At 41.2% G+C, this 19,721-nt stretch overlaps 1 protein-coding gene across 1 annotated transcript; it reads right to left on the reverse strand.

Annotated features, from left to right (window-relative positions):
• Positions 1 to 523: 523 nt before the first annotated feature.
• LOC143328274 (cytosolic phospholipase A2 zeta-like) lies at positions 524 to 18,506 on the reverse strand. The gene is made up of 18 exons (XM_076743341.1): positions 18,309 to 18,506; positions 18,129 to 18,163; positions 14,263 to 14,372; positions 13,902 to 14,038; positions 13,546 to 13,677; positions 12,070 to 12,124; positions 11,262 to 11,386; positions 10,458 to 10,492; positions 9,532 to 9,670; positions 5,861 to 5,997; positions 4,601 to 4,823; positions 4,362 to 4,479; positions 3,860 to 3,997; positions 3,656 to 3,763; positions 2,775 to 2,954; positions 1,882 to 2,054; positions 1,588 to 1,774; positions 524 to 738 (listed from the first exon to the last, which is right to left on the reverse strand). Exons 1-18 carry the CDS (start codon positions 18,504 to 18,506, stop codon positions 524 to 526), a joined length of 2,445 nt encoding a protein of 814 aa, XP_076599456.1.
• Positions 18,507 to 19,721: the final 1,215 nt, after the last annotated feature.

The following is a 19,721-nucleotide window of genomic DNA, read 5'->3' on the forward strand; positions in this document are numbered from 1 at the left end:
TGAAGTACAATCAAAGCTATGCTACGATCTTTGTTCCAGACCAATTTATAAACCTTTTGAAATAGAAAAAACAGAGATCAAAGAACATTATTTTCTCAAAATTCCAAAAGTCAAAAGTGCCCTGAATTGAAGAATCACCCAGTTACTCATCAGATATTACTTTACTAATTTGCAGATGAATTTGGCTACTATCCCATGATTTAAAGGTGGTTTTCACTCAAAATAATGGGGTTTTTTTAGGCGGAGATAAAAATTAAAAATTTCTAATTTCTATGAATTTACTCTGACACAGTAACACATATCTTGATTCTGGCACTTCTGTAGTAATCTCACAGGTCCTAGCTTTCTTTTGAGACCAAGTTTATTCATACAGTCCTTGTACTTGTGAAGATATACTCTATTTATTTTGGGTAGGTCATTTCGGATAGGAGGCGGACAAAATAGGCTGCGTATTGAAGAGGATTTATAAGGCAACATACAAGAACTTGGTGTGGTAAACGGAGGCCTATTAAATCCTCATCTCTTATTTCTTTATCTTGGATGTCTTCATCTCCAGGACCTTGCGCAAGACTTCAAGGATGGTCTCCTTGTTGTTTAATATGTTGTAAGAGGCCAACTCCACCAGAGTCTCATAATCTTCTTCTGAGTAGGTCACGTTTTTGGTGGCGTATGGAGACTCGCTGGTGCTCACATCCACCTCCCCAGCTTTTATTTCTTCCTCAGTTTCACGCTTCACACCTGTTAAATCATATGACATTAATACAACTGGTTAAAACTTGTTTCATACAACCCATCCATCTATGTTGTCACTTCAGAATAAATAAGGGACAATGAGGGTAGCAACATTAAGTGAAAAATGAAAAAGGAGCCGTAAACTATTATGGAATATTTTGACTCATGTGATGTGTACAATGAAATTAGTGAAATGAAACTGGTCAATTGATTGGCTGCAGTCTTAAAGTTGCACTAATTAACATTTTAATAATATCAATGGACTATGTGTAATGTGAAAGGTGTTGCTTGTGGTGCAAACCCACAGAAAAGACACCCACTCTGAGGTTATCTTTAGTCTTATGGCACATTTAGCATCTTTGAGTATGAAGCTGCATCATTGACTTTAAAGTAAATTTGCATGTAATGCTCAGTAATTCAGCAGACCAAAAATAATTTAGAAATTCTAAAGTTCTCAGGGCAATTGGTTGATGTCTCAAGTGGTTGTGTTGAACATCAGTTTTAATTAGCAGAGTACATGGGATGCCCTGTTGGCCTTGGGGTTAATGAGGTGGGCATCTGGCTGGGGGACCTTTGTTGCATGTCATTATATTGCCAAATTTCCTGTAATCTCTCTATTGTAGCAATCTAATAAGGGTATGAAATGCACAAATAATACTAAAAATAAGTAACTCTGTCCTGCCATTATCAATAACATTTTTCCTTTTGAAAAGATCTTTGTTGGTCCATGACTTCCAGGATAACTAGACTAGCTTGAATAGTAAATCTTCATAGGAATTCTTCCTATTGCTATATTGCTAAAGTAATAAAAGCAACACTGTTGCACGGAAATTCAGCCACTTAAAATTTGCATACCGGGATGCTTGAAGTGTTTGTATGTGACATTGACAAGTGGGAAATGAACCACTATCGGGGCCTTGGGATTCTCCTTATCCTCAAAGATGTAGACCTCCTTCTGTGGCTCCTTTTCCAGACTGGCAAAATCAGCACTTGGGAAGGGGATGTTACGATCTTTGCAGTAAGCCACTGTCTTCTCTAGGACCTGACAGATTAAACATGATCATAAAGAGTAATGTTAATTAATTTATGGAATACATTCAGGAACCATTCTGTCTCTTTCCGGGATGAGCTTCTCCTCCTTCTGTTTACCCTGAGGATGTGCTCTGGATCCCATGAGTAACTCAGACATATGATGACATCCACATCTCTCTCTGGCCGCAGGACAGGCACACAGCCAATATTGATAACATGACCAGAGTCCACCAGGAACATGGTGGGGTCCTTGGGTGTCAGTTGGTTTGGGAAAGAATCCGGATGTTTCTCTGGACAGAAAATAGAAGATAATAACAAATAAGCTTTCAGCCAATTGCAAGAATTGGTGGACAAGTAAACAGAAAGTGAAAAAACTGACCCAGACATACTGTCCATTGTATTCTGTGCTTTACTTTTCTGTTCTTAGGCAACCATTATATGAAAGGATGCTGCCTTGCAACAGCAAACTATGTAAGGGTCCTGACACCAAGGAAGTGAGCAATATCTGTACAGTCTCCTCAACAGTTACTCTGCAAATTCAGCATATTAAGTTAAAGCAAATATAACTAGTTTGTGCATTTGGCTGTGTGTGCGCCGTTAAAATGCTGCACAATATGCTATTACAGTGCAGTTCTATAGCCAAATCTCCTCTGGAAAGTCACTACCTTGTTGTGGAAGACAATCTTATGTTTTCTTTCAATCCAAGAACCCAGTACACATCAGAATGTTGAGACTATTCCTTCAGTACCAAGGGAACAAGACATCCTTTCCCTTTCAGGGTAAAACAGGGGTCAAGATCATTGCCCTCTATCTATTTATCATTCTCCATTTCATCAATCAAAACCTGTCTCCTAAAAAACTGGCCTTTCTTGAAATATACATGATACTTTAACTTTATTTACCCTTAATGCATTGCTGTAAGAGGTCTAGTATTGTGCAAAAGATACTGAATTTTGTGTGACTGTGTTGTGTGCAAGCAACATATCAATAACAGGAGTGAGAGAGCCTACCTTTCCAGGCAACAAAGTTGTTGTTTTTATTGTAATCAAGGTGCATGAAGAGGCCACGCATGAAATTGTACATTTCAGCAATGACTGGACGATCTTTCATGAAACCACTCAGTATGCTTTGGATATCGGTGAGTGGATTTATCAGGTGTGTGTCTAGAGGTAATGGTTGAGAGCCAAGCTCTGTCAAAAGAACACAACATTTTAGTAACACAAGTAACAAAGTTCTGATGTAAACATGGAAGTGTCAGTACTTTAATAGACTATGGTGGTAATTAATACTGTCAAAGGTTTTAAAATACTGTTATATGGTTTGTTATGTAAACAATGAATGATTGCAATGACTTAAGAAAATGCTTTAAATGATTAGGTTGACAATAGTCTATATTTTTCTTATTATTCCATGAAATGACCAAAACCAACAATAAATCCATCCTACTAACAAGTATTGGGCAACTAAAGCCTGATATATCTTAATCCTCTGTGCCAAAGACCTCTGTTGATCAATGAACAACCACTGCAGTGACAGACATGTTTGCCATTATGATGAACATGGACACTGTAGTTGAATTTTAGTTCACCCCACATACAACATCATTGTGCCATACCGTAAGTACTCACTAGCACACCAAAGTTTCCCAAAACAATCCACACTATTCACTCCAGTCTGAATGACATCTGTTAAACATTATGATGGCTCACCTATATATTTTAGGAAAAAGCTGAACCTTTTTAAAAATCAAAGAATATATTTGTGAACTATTTTTAAAGAGGCTTGACACCATAGGGAAGTGAGAAAGAATTGAGAAATGGAATGACACATTGTTGGTTTTGGCCTTAAATAGGACGTACAATAGATTAAATAGAAACACCAGCAGCTGTACCTGATGCATTGACAGATGATCCAAGCCAGGATCTACAAGAAGGCAGGGACTCGGTGGCAAGTGTCCAAAGCTCGGTCAGGTTGACAGAAAATATGCTGCTCCATATTCCTGATAGGGTTGACAAATGAAAATAAAACACTGGACTACTTTAAATCTGTATTGTAGTACTGTGCATGGACACTGCGACAGGCACCGTGGTCTTACCCATCAGATACGGTATGCGGACTTCTTTGTGCCTCTTGATGATGTGACCAAGGAAGAACTCACTCCCAAAGTCCTCACTTTTGACAAATGCCCCATACTTCTGCATGCCTACCTCGTAGGGGGTAAACTCACACCACTCTGTCAAAGAGATTTGTTACATTATTACATAATATTAGAACAAATTCAGTCATTTTCACAGAATTTTCACTTTTTCACTTCTTCACTTCCTGCTGGATATTCACATATGCCCACGGTTGGAAAAAATGTAATATTCATTTCATTTGAAAACCTTTGTATAAAAACATAACATTCATAGGTTTTACTTCAGTTCCACATCAAACCTGCAGTTGTTTTTGGTACAGCTATGAACAATTCCATTTGATATGCTGTATACTGTATGTCCTTGGGCTTCAATTACCTTCCACTAAATATGTTCAGGATTACAAGATAATTTTTCAGCCATTACATTAATTAATGTACAAAGGAAATCCAGAAGAATTACCAGCTTCAGATTCACAGCCCGATAACTTATCCTTCATGTTGACAGCAGTGTATATGGGTAAAGGGTTTTGCCCTTCATCCACTGCCAACTGCTGCTCAGACAGTGTGCTGCTGACTTCCTGTAATTGCAACCACATGTAACAAATATTATTTGAGGAAAAAAGTAGTCTTTGCACCATAATTTTAAGATTTCAAATTAATATATAATTTAAAGTGACTGCAAAGTATTCAGTTACTTACTCTCCCAAAGACAAGATGCTCAAGGACCAGGCCTGCTGTATCAATGAGAGACACAATGTAACCCTCGTTTCTTCTCTTCATCTTTTCGTCAAAGTAATACTGCAGTTTCTCAAGAGAGAAGGCACTCAGAGTACTCTTGGTCATCTGTTCCTTCGCTGCTGAGATGACACGGTTTATGTCCTGCTGTGACCAGTTAGCTTCTTGATACAGAGTAGACATAGCCCTGTTCACATGGAAAAAAGTGTTAAGGGGATACAATGATCTGAAAACAATTCATATAACCTGGTAAATGTATACTTAGACAAAACACAAGGAATCAGCCGAGGGTTTGCCAGCATTTTCTCAACCATAACTCTATTTTTAGGTGTGGCCTCCACGAAAGAATTGTTTAAGGTCAGAACAAATAATTTTATTTAAAACCCATCACATTTTACTTCACAGTAAGTGCACTGCACTTACTTAGCACTTTTCTACCTTAACAGACAAATCATTATTCATCTCTCATTCACCCTCACAGATCAATGCAATGCGATGGCCTGTTCATCAGGAACAACCTGGGGTTGAGTGTCTTGTCCAAAGACACTTTAACAAATGGACAGGAGGAGGGTGTGTGGAACCTCCAACCTGGTGATTAGTGGATGATCCATTCTACCTCCTGATTTTCCCATAAGCTACAGTGACATAATGAGACTAGGGAAGATTTAGAGTGCTTAATTGAAAACAAATCAAACAAAGAAATATAATAAAACACAATAACACTGTTTCATTTTCTTTTCATGTATGCATGTAATGTGTCACAATTAGATGAAGAACATTTGTAAAAGAAAAGAGAGAAAACTTCATCAAATCACAACACAGAAATTAAGTAAAGATGTACGGGGGTGAAGTACAGGTGTTTCAGTGCTGTCCAGCAGAAAGTAGCACACACCTGCCAAATACAAATTACCATTAGTTTTCATGAGGAGGGACAATTTTCTTTTTGAGATGGACACACAATGTCCAAACTGTTTATACTGTGATATACATGAGTGTGACTCTTGTCTCTCTCTCTCTCTCTCTCTCTCTCTCTCTCTCTCTCTCTCTATATATATATATATATATATATATATATATATATATATATATATATTTTCTATTTTCTAGCATAAACAGGTCATGCTCCTTATTGCAATGTTTCCTTGTACACTATGCTAACTGCCTATGAAAATAAGATTGATAGTAGAATACTGTGGACACTGACTACTCAACTGGTTTTCTCACCATGTGGATCCAGAAACTCCAGTGATGTAAGTGGTAGCATCCAGGACCCCAATATCCTTCAGGGCCCTCAGACTACCAAGCAGGCCTGTCATGGCTCTGGTTCCTCCTCCTGAAGCCACCACTGCTATATTTGGCACCTGGCAGAGGATAGAGAAATGTGGTTCTCACAGATCAGTGGTGCTTTACACCAAATGCTAATGTCAGCATGCTCATAACAGTAATGTTAACATGGTGATCTTGAGTAGGTAATGTTTAATATACACCATGGTCACCTTTGTTAAGTAATCTTAGTTTAGCATGTTAGCATGCTAACATTTGCTAACTAGCACAAAGCACACAGCACTGCTAAGGCTGATGGTAATGTCTTTACATTGGCAGGTATTTGGTCGTAAACCAAAGAAATGGACAAACTGACATTTGGATGTGATGAAAGATTTCTGTAGCTACATAGGCTAGATGAGAGGTCACAATTTTTTTACAGTTCATCCTGTGGGCAACATTTATGCTTGTACCATAAATGTGGTACATTTATATGGTACAAATAAATGTACACACACACACACACACACACACACACACACACGCACACATATGTGTACACATACTGGAAGACGTGAACATGGCACTGATGACTATATCCACAGAAAACATCACCGAGACCAATCAGCTGATGTATGCAGCGGCAACAGTCATCCTGCCCATGCTAGGCTACAAGATGAACAGCAGAAGCTGGAAAGAGCAGGGGAACCCTCCATGGAAAAGGAGACTGGAGAGCAAGATCACGGCAACAAGGAGGGAGGTTAGCTTGCTAACTGAACTACAGAAAGGTGTAAAGATCAGGAAGGAAGTGCCAAGGAGATACAACAAGCTGTCCATAGATGAAGCTCTGGAGACTGCCAAGCAGAGACTCATAGCTCTGGCTACCCACCTTAAGAGATACGGCAGAGAAGTCGAGACCAGGAGAATAAATAGACTGGAAGAGTACTCTACTGGAAGAGTATCTGGGAGAAGGAGGCATTGCATAACACCAATGCCCAGTGGTTGCTCAAATTGAAAGCAGACCACAGCAGCCTTCCAGAACAGGAACCAGTAGAATTTACCACTGCAGACATCCAAGAAAGAGTGTCTAAGATGAAGAGCTGGACAGCACCTGGGCCCGACATGATCCACACCTACTGGCTCAAAAAGTTAACCGCACTCCATGAACGACTGGCAGCACAGATGAATCAGCTGCTAAGATCAGGAACCCACCCAGAGTGGCTGACTCAAGGCCGCACAGTCCTCATCATGAAGGACCCACAGAAGGGCCCGGTACCACCCAACTACTGGCCTATAACCTGCCTGAGTACAACATGGAAGCTCCTGTCAGGCATCATAGTGGCTAAGATGAGTAGGCACATGGATCAGTATGTGAGTAGAGCACAGAAAGGAATTGGCAACAACACCAGAGGAGCCAAACACCAACTACTGGTTGACAGGGCAGTCACCCAGGACTGTAAGACCAGAAGTACCAACCTGTGCACTGCCTGGATTGACTACAAGAACGCCTATGACTCGATGCCACACACGGATACTGGAGTGCCTAGACCTGTGTAAGATCGACAGGACACTTAGAGCCTTCATCAAGAACTCAATGGGGTTGTGGAAGACAACTCTGGAAGCCAGCTCACAGCCAATTGCAGAAGTGAGCATCAAATGTGGTATATACCAAGGAGATGCACTGTCCCCCCTGCTGTTCTGCATAGGCCTAAACCCCCTCAGCCAGATCATCACCAAGAGTGGCTTTGGATACTAATTCCAAAGTGGGACAACAATCAGCCACCTCCTCTACATGGATGACATCAAGCTGTATGCCAAGAGTGAGCGTGACATTGAGTCCCTCACTCACCTCCCCAGGATATACAGCAATGACATTGGGATGTCATTCGGACTGGATAAGTGTGGACGGATGGTGTGCAGAAGAGGGAAGATTATCGCCACTGAAGGGGTTGAACTACCTGAAGGCAATATAGCAGATGTTCAGGGCAGCTACAAATATCTAGGGATCCCACAGCAAATGGTAATCACGAGGAGGCAACATGGAGATCAGCCACAGCCAAATACCTTCAGAGGGTGAGGCAGGTCCTGAAGAGTCAGCTGAATGGCAAGAACAAGATCCAGGCAATAAACACCTACACCCTGCCAGTAATCAGATACTCTGCTAGTATAATATCCTGACCACTGGAAGAAATGGAAGCCACTGATATCAAGACAAGGAAGCTCCTTACGATGCATGGAGGGTTTCACCCTAAGTCCAGAGTCCTGAGGCTATACGGTAAGCGGAAGACAGGAGGCCCTGAACTAGTGAGCGTCAGAGCCACTATTCAGGAGGAAACAACAAGCCTCTGGGAGTACATCAGGAAGATGGCTCCCAATGATGACCTGCTGAGTGAATGGTAGCAGAAGCCCAGTAAGGAGGAGCCAGAAGGGTTGGCAACAGACAAGCCCCTGCATGGCATGTACCGTCGACAGCTTGAGGAAGTGGCTGACATAGCGAAAACATACCAGTGGCTGGAAAAGACTGGACTTAAAGACAGCACAGAGGCGTGGCTGCACAAGAGCAAGCCTTGAACACAAGGTCAATAGAGGCCAGGATCTACCACAGCAGACAAGACCCCAGTTGCAGGCTGTGCAAAGATGCTCCTGAGACAATTCAGCACACAACAGCGGGGTGTAAGATGCTAGCAGGGAAGGCATACATGGAGCATCATAATCAGGTGGCTAGCATTGTACACAGGAGCATCTGTACCGAGTATGGGCTGGAGGTCCCAGGATCAAGGTGGAAGACGCCTCCAAAGGTGATCCAGAACAACTGAGCCAAGATCCTGTGGGACTTCCAGTTCCAGACAGACAAACTGGTGATGGCGTACCAACCAGACATAGTGATGGTAGACAAAGAACAGAAGACAGTCACAGTGGTGGATGTAGCGATCCCAAGTGACGGTAACATCAGGACGAAAGAGCACGAGAAACTGGAGAAATACCAGGGTCTCAAGGAGGAGTTGGAGAAGATGTGGGGCATAAAGGCAGTGGTGGTGGTGGTCCTGGTAGTGATCAGGGCACTCGGAGCAGTAACCCCCAAGCTGGGAGAATGGATCCAGCAGATACCAGGAAGAACATCTGAGGCCTCTGTCCAGAAAAGTGCTGTCCTGGGAACAGCCAAGATCCTGCGCAGAACCCTCAAGCTCCCAGGCCTTTGGTAGAGGACCAGAGCTTGAAGGAGGCACAATACCGCCCCAGGTGGGGCGAGAAGGGCATTTTTTTTTGTGTGTGTGTATATATATTACATTTCTACCAGATGTGAATAAGACATGTGCTTGTAACTTTGTTGGTGGAGTGCATGATGTCATGGTGCTGTTTCATATCTTGGTCATGATGTTTGGTCCACTTACATAATATTGCTTTTTTTTTTTTTTCTGCAAATCATTTTTATTTATTTACTTTTACAGTAACCTAACCCTAACACTACGAATAACATTTGTTACATTCAAGCCCTTGGCAAACAAGTTCACTCAGTGCTGATTAAGCCTTTCACCACCAGGTAAATCTCTGCATTTTGCAGTACACCAGAGTTTTTAAATAACAATAATAAGGTAATAACAATGTAATAATGTCCAAGAGTTGCACTCTACCTTTTCAGGTTCTAGTTGTGAGCCAAGGCCTAAAATCTTCTGCAAAGCCTGTGCCACAACACCCTTCCTCTTCTTCAGATACTCTTTCTCTTGAGGTGGGATGTCAAAATCCAGACGAACTGCAAGAGGTTCCTCCTCACTGTGGATGTCCAAGGTAAATGCAAGTGAAGCAGAACACAAAACCAAAAAGCATTGTTTCACTGACTGACTCTTCTGGGTGAGAAGTGTCAAGTTTGTTGCACCCCTGTGCAGTATTGTGTTGTCTATGGTCAGAAGGATGCGCATGTCTGTAAACTTTGGTCTGGCTGTTTTCATGGTTTGGCAGAGGCCCCTTAGCTCCAATGAAGGGAAATCTTAATGTGAAATCATACAATGATATTTTAGACAATAGTGTTCTTCCAAGTCCCTTTCCTGTTTCAACATTACAGTACCCATGTGCACAACAACAGCTCTATAATAGAAAAAGAATCTTAAAAGAATGCCTTTCTAGTTTGGTGTAGAAGAACTTGACTTTCCTGCACAGACCGCTGACCTCAACCCCATCAGACATCTTTGGAATGAACTGGAATGCCAATATGAATGGTCAAGCTCATTTTATTCTGTACACACATCTGTCTCTTCTTTTGTCCTTCCTGAGGCCTCTTCCATTTTTTAAAGGGTTTTTTAGGCAACTTTTTCTGTATGTGAATTGAGGGTCTGAGGATCGATAGTGTCATATGCTGCACATTTTGTGAAGTCCCTTTAGGCAAAATTGATTGATGTATACAAATAAAATTTACTTGACTAATGCTTTTGTGGTAGAATGGGAGCAAATCCCTGCAGCCCTCTCAGAAGGGTGGAGGCTGTTACAGCAGCAGATCAGTGCCCATGGTTTTGGAATGACATATGGTGTAATATTTGGGTGCCCCCATACTGCTGCACCTTACCACTCATGCGTTTCCACATCTAAATCCACTGTGTCCTGTGAAGGAAAAAATGCCACATTACTATAAAACAAATATCATTTAAACAGCCAACAAGTAAGATTTCTTATGTTCATCTCCTATAAATCTGAGGTGAAAGAGAAATGAGTGACTACGGTAACTTTTCAGTCAGTTATTTCTAGCTGGTGAAAGACTTTTCCTGTCTTCAGGTGTCAACATTGTTAATGTGATTGTAGGATCTTTGAAATTACTCAAATGTTTGCAGAGAAAATGTAATGGTATTAAAGATGATGACAGTAATATTGATTAATTTGAATGTAAGGGCTACCTAAATTGGTTTTCTAGATAGCTTAATGAACACATCAATAATGATGGCAAGGGAGTGAAGGACATACTATTTTAACATATCTGAGGCAATAATGAAAAATGACAGCTTGGCCTGGCTCTACTTCATATGTTCAGCTGTTCAATACAAAGGCAGCACTTAATCTAGCTGCACACAAACTACTAAGTCCTTACCTGATCAATAACAAGGGACAATTTGTCAGCATGTTTGGCTGGTAGTGGCTTGACATTTACAGAAGATCGATGAGGAAAGACAAATGTATGATGACGCATCTGAAATACAAAGAGACTAATAACATGTTGTGTTAAACATTCCTTGCATTTTTGATTAATACGTTAATTTGTTGCACTTATTGAAGGCGCGTAGAGAAAAGCAGCTATGAAGTTCTTAAACAAGAACAGCATGAGGGTGAAAAGTTCTTTCTGTCAAACAGATAACACTAACAGACAGTTAAAACTCACTTCCACATTTAGCTCTGTCTCCAAGTCTCTATTGATGAGGAAGCGCAGTTTTGCGGTGTCCTTTCGATTAACTGTTTTGCTCTCCTGAAAGGCCCCCGTCAGCTTCACCACCATTTCCGTAATAGCTGGCAAAAAAATTTAAATTTGCAAGAGAATAATATCACATGCATATCTGTGAAAACTGATCAATAGCATTCAGGGTTGCTTCATAAGTCATTACTAATAGTTAGCATAATTCCAAAGCCATTCATTTGTCCTGAAGATGACGTCTCAAAGGACTCTTGATTTTTGTTATTTGTTGTACGTAACATGTCTCTTGGTCAAACTGAGAGGATCTACAAAGACTGAACAGCCACACTTAGGCTGCAATGTTCACTGTAAATAACACAAATGTAAAGATGGATAAAGCCATTGTATAAGTTTAATATCCATTCTACATTTAGCTCCTGTTCAGTCTCAACCAAGGCAACATCTGGTTCAATGGTTGCTGAATGCTCCACGACTAAAACAGTCAACTTAAGTGATAATTCACTGTGCGTTCATTACCATGAGTGACCCCTTCTGTATTACAGTCATTTGAACCATTGTTAATATAAGAACATTGATTTGAGCAGCTTAAAATTAAACGTTGGCCACCAATGAAGTCATTGTCCCTACAATCTTAAGAGTTCAATGAAGTCATTCATGCCTGTGAAGCTGGCTCAATCATTCTTTCCAATTAATGAAAGCACTATTTGACCAGGACAGTGACAGCTTTAAGTAATTTCAACCTAACTAATTGAATTGGACAGAATTGTAGCCTACATACATGTTTTGTTTAATAGCTTGTCAACATTGATATCGACTGCAGAGAATGGGGCAGCCTGAAAGACACAGACACACAGTTACTCTTGTTAGGGTCATTAAAGCAAGATACATTCATACTTCATAATTGTTTGTGCAAGTATCAGGACCTTCCTGGTCTGTGTTGTGAGGCAGCTTGATGGTCATATATAATCACTATCAAAACTCAAATGCATTGCTTCATTTCCATGTCAAATTAGTGTTTTACTGAAATTCATGGGAGTGTGTGACCTTAAGTTTCCTGTTGATTCCTTGTGCCATTTTGACCAAATTATTGAGAGCAATACATTGAGCTAGCTTGATGGCGATTTACACATTTGCTATACGAACCCTTAGAAAACGACATGAATCAGTGTCACAAGTGTGGCAGTGGGTGCGCTGATATTTTTGGTTTCACTCAATAACACACAGAAAGTCAAAGATTTCAGATTCAAGGGTCAGTGCCAACTTTTTGATGCAATTCCAAAATCCTCCTGCAGCCGCCTTAAAGGTACAATGTGTAAGAATTGGCCACCTGTGGAAGGTTGCTTGGGATTGTCCTGACAGGAGAGTCATGAAGTGAGAGAAGTGAGAGGAAGGTCATTTATCATCAGAGTGGAAAAGCAGCGTCTAGAGCCACAATATTTTCACATCTAGTTTAGAAAATCAAACCAGAATTGGTGATTGTTATAACAGTGGAAAGACAAGAGGTTTATTTTGTTTGTACTGAGTTTGAATGAAGTGTGTAGCTAGCTGGTTAGCATGCTAACTTCAGTAGATACCTCTGCAGCGCAATGCACAACATCTTTGGAAATACATCAGAACTGTTACTTCTTCACATTCTGTTCATAATGTATATACATTTTTGTCACTCTGATCCATGATTTCAATCATCCTGTCCTTGGGAATTACATGGCTTCTTGTATTCCAAGCTGGTGATCATCCATACTTTGTCAGGGTTTCAGCTAACATGGAGGATGGAGGGGTGTGTTTATTTAGACATACAAGCTGAAGCCATTTCAAAAGTCTTACCACAAGGACGCCATTACTCAGATATTCACATGGTTGGTCCTTACTACAAAAAAAAGACATTTATTTTGAAGAAGATCAGAAGGGGTATTAGAAAAAAAGCAAATTTCTGTAAATATCTTGTAAGAACGTAAACACAGCAATATATGAATCTCAGTTACCTGTCAAGTAGCTCAAACTCTATTTGCAGTGTGTCCTCTCTCTATACAGAAATAGACACAGGAATAATCTTGAATCATAATCATTTGGTTAATGGCCATATTATAAGCACATTCACGCTACTAACATGAGAAAGAACATGGCATACACTTAGAAACAACTTCTTTTCTTCTGACCAAGTACAGCTGGTCACAGATCAGTCCCATGCCAAAATGCATCACAATTACAGCAAGTGTTGCAAAAGTCATTTTCAATATTTTGTTGATGCTTTTACCTCAGGGTTTATGATGAAGACCTTGGTCTCCTTCTTCCCGACTGTGAGGTTAGTGATGTCAAACAAAAGTGTACAAATCATGTCATCACGTGCCATTGGGTCCTCATCATACATCCTGATCTCTAAAATGTTCTGGGGAAACAGCAGAGGAACTCACTCTTCGCAAGTGAAGCAGCCACCGTTAAAACTGTAGCAAAAAAGACTACACACTGTTGTCATTTGAATATTAATGTGCTTGCTACACCGCCGAGGAAAGATGAGGTGAACTGTTTTTTTTTTCCAGGGTGGACTGAGCATAACTGTACAGCCAGCCAGATGCTTGTGTTTGATGTCACGCTAATACTGAGTGGACTCACTTTCACATGGCTCGGGACCCTGAAGGTAAAAGTTTCATTCCACTCTGGGTTGTTATTGTTGGACACTGTTTTTGTGCGGTAGGTCCTTGTCGTCGCCGTGGGGAGAGAGAGAATGACATAGCAGTCGGATTCAGACACTGTAACAAAGAGACAGAGAAGACAGGAGCATGAAAACAGATGGCAGTTTCAGTTCAGCAATGATAAAGCACTGCCCTCTGCGTGTCACTGTATATGTCTCATGTGAAAAGGTAAAAATAAATAAAGTCGGTGAAAATGATTTTAAAAAGTGGTTGTCATTCCAAAAACACACACAGTACAAATGTGCTATTTAACAATCCTGTGACCTGAAAGCTGTTCTTACAGTAATCTTCGGATTGATGTGTGTTTGCCTTCAGTACGGTGGCATTCAGGATCCAGTAGGAGACAGCTTCTTTCTGTTGAACGAGCCAAACAAAGCAATTATAACAAGACCTATGCCATGACAACCATTCTTCTAGTTAGGTAGCCAGTTTTTGTTCCCGTTCCTGGTAAAGTGAAGTGGAATTCTGTTTGAAGCTTTTGGACTGGACACCCATCTGGGTGTGGACGACGCCATCATACACCTGCTGCAGCATGCTCACGCCCACCTGGATTGTAGTGGCAGCACTGTGAGGATCACTTTCTTTGCTTTCTCCAGTGCATTTAATACCATCCAGCCGCTGCTCCTGGGTGAGAAGCTGCGAGTGATGGGAGTCGACGCGCCCACAATCTCCTGGATTACTGACTACCAGACAGACAGACCGCAGTTTGTCCGACTGGGCAACGTTCTGTCTGAGACTGTGGAAAGTAGTACAGGAGCACCACAGGGGACTGTTCTGTCTCCTTTTCTCTTCACCTTGTACACCTCAGACTTTCAGCACAACTCTTCATAATGCCACCTACAGAAGTTTTCGGACGACTCAACGGTGGTGGGGTGTATAAAGTATGGACGAGAGGAGGAATACAGAGCAGTGATGGACGATTTTGTGGAATGGTCTGGTAGAAATCACCTGCTGCTTAACGTGGCCAAGACCAAGGAGATGGTTATTGATTTCAGAAGGAACAGGACGACCACACAACCACTGTGTATTCTGGGGGAGGATGTCGCAGTGGTGGAGGATTACAATACCTCGGAGTGCACCTCAACAACAGACTGAACTGGAAAACTAACATCAATACTGTTCACAAGAAGGGGATGAGCAGACTCTATTTCCTGAGGAGGCTCAGATCTTTCAACATGTGCAGCAAGATGTTGAAGATCTTCTACCAGTCTGTTGTTGCCAGTGCACTCTTCTTTGCTGCAGAGTGCTGGGGGAACAGCATCAGAGCCGGCGACACCAACAGCCTGAACAAACTGATCAGGAAGACCGGTTCCATTATTGGCTGCAAACTAGACACTGTTGAGGAGGTGGTGGAGAGGAGGACACTGGACAGACTGTTATCCATCATGGATAACCCTGAACATCCTCTTCACCACCTCGTGGACAGACAGCGGAGCTCCTTATCCAATAGACTGCTCCAGCTCCGCTGTCACACGGACCACTTCAGGAAATCATTCCTGCTACAAGCCATCACACTTTACAATAGCAACTTAAAAAGTTAATCCACCAACCTCATGTGACACCTGTAAAAAGATTTTTTTTTAAAATATATGTTTAGTTTGATTAACATGTTGTTTAATAAGACACTGTCAGCTCTACACATTATTGCACTCGCCAGTAGGGGACAGTATAAGCTCTCTGTGGCGCATTTTCTGCAAACAAGATAGAGACGACCTGTTGCAGCAAGGGGTCGAAGCACATAGTTAGTGATAAGAAAACGTGTGCCCAGTGCTGTGGTACCGCTAGCTTGTATGTGTTGCCAGTATTGCTGCAAAGTAATAAAACTGAAAATTTTTTCTACACCACCAATGCCATCGCAGTCTGAATGCTGTAACACTCACAACCCCAATACTTTATCTGCACTACTGCAATATTGCACAACATTTATTTATATTTACAGGATATTTACATTTACATTTAGTTTTATCTTGTATTCACTGCTGCTTTTTCTGTATATATTTTTTGTCACTTTATTGTTTATTTTTTTTAATTCTTTTATATATTCTATGGTCTTCTGTATGTTTTTTTGTTGATTGCTACTGCAACAAAACAATTTCCCAGATCAATAAAAAAGCAGTCTAAAGCCTAAAGTCTCAGTCTGGACAACACCAAACAGAGGAAAGCCCAGTAGAGTTATTGTGATCAAAATATGTACAACCCTGATTCCAAAAAAAAAGCTGGGATCCTGTGTAAAACATCAATAAAAACAACTGTTTACCAACAATAGTTTTACAAAGTGTTCCTGAGCCTGATATGTGGTAATATCTTTTATATCAGGGGTTATCAAACTTATCACTCAAACGTCTGCTTCTGATTTTTATTCAGGATCAGATGTCCAGAACGATTGGTGATAACAAAACATTTAATCAGTGAATTAAAGTCCACCTCTTGTGATTGAGCCAGCATGAAACCAAGGCAGACAAGGCTCAGACAGTTAGTCCATATTTATTTCTGACTCAGACATATTCTGACAACTACACTTACACCACTTAGTGTGTCCCAGAGAAAGCTAGACACATTCTGTATCTGTGATTTAGGTTAGCAGTTGCCATGACAACAATGTCAATCATAGAGAAATAACACACATTAAATCCACATTCATCTGGACTACACTGTATATTCAACATCACTTGATTTTTTATTTTTTATTGATTAATTGAAAATTTATTTCAAAATAGAAAACATTACACTTCATAATGTACTGTTAGCCTTTTCACAACATGAGGTACGATTACTGTATTTGTCCAAGGGCCCAAATTATTCAAAGCACTGTGGGGGCCGGACTTAATATACATATACAGTATATCCCAGGTTTATCTGTGTTTAATGTTTGTGTAAATATTATGTTTAGATAGTTAACTTCCTTTCTGGGTAAAGTAAAACACTGAAAAGTATTGTTTAAAAGTTTAGTTTGGTTAATTGGTTCAGTTCTGTGTTAAGTCAAGCATTTCCTCTCGTTGCTACTTACCCTCCCCTCCATGTCTTGCAGGTAGATGCACAAGTTGTTTGAACACTTCCTGCATATATATACACTGGGTGACATCATGAGTGATGTCACTGGGACAGACCAAGTATGAGGTGGTTAATTGTTGATTGAGATCTGTGTATGTCTGACTGTAATTGTATAATACATGGTAAACTATGTGAAGTGGTTCAACATGGAGAATGAATAATGTTATAACCTTCCTGTTGTCAGGTAGGTACTGTAGTCACCTGCACCACGTGTGGTACAGACTAGACTGGCTCATGCCTGACGGGGTTATTTTATTTCATTCTGTGTTCTGTGTTTACATTTGTCTCATGGCGCCACTTTTGTAAATAAACCACCTGTGTTAAAAACCTGGACATAGTTTCTCAAGTCAAGCTGTCCTCTGTCTCTGCTTTCTCCCTCCCCCACCTAGCTGCATGTAGATACCTGGCTGGGTCTAATGGCTCCACCCATCCTTTTCTTGTTCCTAGGAAATTATCATTACCACTGCTCTAACTCTGACTCACTTACATAAACAACAAAGAGGAAACAGACAGCAGGGGAAAGATTAGTTACCAGGATAATCTTATTTAGCTCAGTGCTGTGCTCTGGTTTCATTAATAATTCTGATATAGTGATTAATCAAGTACTCAAAAGCATTTTCTCGTCTTCTCTTACAGAACTTATAGGGAATGATCACACTGCACAGCTGCAAATGAAACCACAAAAAGCGCTGCATGAACTAAACCTGTTCACTACCAAAGTTAAGTTAGTCTGTAGGCTGTAGACTTTATTTTAAGTTACTTAATGTGAAATTGCATATTGGGGGGTATTGCTTGCTAGTATAAAGTAGTTGTTGTAGCCCTGTCAAGGCAGTAAGATGCACATTGTGTTTGCAGTTTTTTTTTTTAATATGGATGTATGAAACTCATTTTTTGTGTTTGGTTAGTTGATTCAGATTGTCTTGAGAAGGGTGTGTATGTAGAGGGACATCAGTGGGGAGCCCTAAAACTTCCTCCTCTCTTCTTTCTCAAAAAAACGAAACCAAAGCATGAATTATTTCAATCTAAGTTCAAAACTAAATAGTTGAAACTAAAACATAACTTTAGAAATACTGAGGAATGGAAGAAGAACAGTTACCCATCCAGCAGCTCAAAGGTCACCCAGAGTTTACCCTGGGACCAAAGAGAAGATGGCAGGAAAATATGTGAATGTGTGATGGAAAGCAAACATGGTAATCGTATCACATCCAGGCATGAATCTATCTAATGTCTGCTTCTACAGGTATGCAGTCTGATTTATAGACTGCCTCCAATCTACAGTTTGGGAGTCAACAGCCTTGCTCAAGGGCACCTGAATGATGGTAATGATGGAGGGGGCCTCACTGTCTGTGCTCCAGTCAATACTGTCATTTGTGTTGACACAACCAGAGGTGCTATTAGTGGTGGACAGCAGCGTTACCTCTGCACCACCTCTGTGCTCATGCTGCAGCACAAAATATATAAGTTCCTCCACCATATGCAAACACATTACTCAGCATTTAATTGCATTGAGCAGGCTATTTCATGATGAACTTTTTATTACAATGTCTACTATGTGAGCCTCTACATGCAGCTTTTGAAATGTGGAGCTATTTTGAGACATTCCGAGGTAAAAAGTGCAAGCTCATTTTAACCACTGGAGCTAAAGCTAAACCAGTTAGTGACATTTCCACATCTGCCAAACACGCAGATGAAGATGGCACTGTGTTAGGTGGCAGCTGTTGCTCCGTTGTTTTCGTTTGTCTTTTGTTCTTTTAGTGTGTTTTTCTACGTTTCTTTTAATTTCTATTTTCTTACAGCGTTTTTGGAAACTGCGTCGCAATGTTCGTGCACAGTTTGACAACTTTTTTGGTGGCCTTTCTGTTACTTTTTACACTCCTTGTAACAGAGGGCCATACAGAGGGCAGTGGAGGCATTGTCTACACACGTGAGCAGCTGACCACGCTGTGTAAATCCTCACTGCTGCCCAGAGAGAGGATTATAGTCCCGGACGAGCTGAAAAGACAACGTCGGGGCTGCAGAGCCAGAGCCAAACAGAGGACGAAGGCACGGAGATACGCACCGTTAGTTCCAAATACGATGGACGAGCTTGTCGCGCTAGTCAGGACTCAGTGGGAACGCTGACAGTGCAGCCTAATGACTTTTACAGAGTCATGGTTTGCTTTCAGATGTCCCGGACCGGAGCTTGGAGGTACCTGGCTTCAGCTGTGTGCGGGCTGACAGACACGTGGCTCGGAGTGGTAAGAAGAAGGGAAGAGGGATTGTGCTGGCTGTGAATGAAGCAGAGTGTAAAGTGTATCCCAGAATACATCAAATTCTGTGAACAGACCATACTGCCAACCCGGACTGTACACTGCTCTCCCAACACTATGCCCTGGATCACCAGTGAACTGAAAAGTCTCCTGAACAAGAAGAAAGAAGCTTTCAGGTCAGGGGACAAAAAAGAACTGTGGAGTGTGCAACACGAGCTGAGGGAGAAGCTGAGGCAGAGCAGAGATGCCTACAGGAGGAAGCTGGAGGCCAAACTCCTGCAGAACAGAGTGAAGGATGTGTGGACAGGAATGAAGGAGATCACAGGGCTCAAGGCAAAAGACAGACCAGCAGCTGGCAGCCTTGAGAAGTCCAATGAGCTAAACTGCTTTTTCAACAGATTTAGCTAGGAGTGGCCCTACATTCCCCCGGCCTTCACACC

The sequence above is a fragment of the Chaetodon auriga genome, chromosome 11 (genome assembly GCF_051107435.1).
Source record: "Chaetodon auriga isolate fChaAug3 chromosome 11, fChaAug3.hap1, whole genome shotgun sequence".
Classification (NCBI taxonomy): domain Eukaryota; kingdom Metazoa; phylum Chordata; class Actinopteri; order Chaetodontiformes; family Chaetodontidae; genus Chaetodon; species Chaetodon auriga.

Excerpts from the sequence above, each read along its gene's own strand:
- LOC143328274 (XM_076743341.1), bottom strand. The coding sequence starts at position 18,506 with ATGGTGGAGGAACTTATATATTTTGTGCTGCAGCATGAGCACAGAGGT. Across the intron at positions 13,678-13,901 it reads GGGTCCCGAGCCATGTGAAA|AACATTTTAGAGATCAGGAT; the intron begins GTGAGTCCACTC and ends CTGTTTCCCCAG. Across the intron at positions 1,775-1,881 it reads ATCCAGAGCACATCCTCAGG|GTCCTAGAGAAGACAGTGGC; the intron begins GTAAACAGAAGG and ends TTAATCTGTCAG.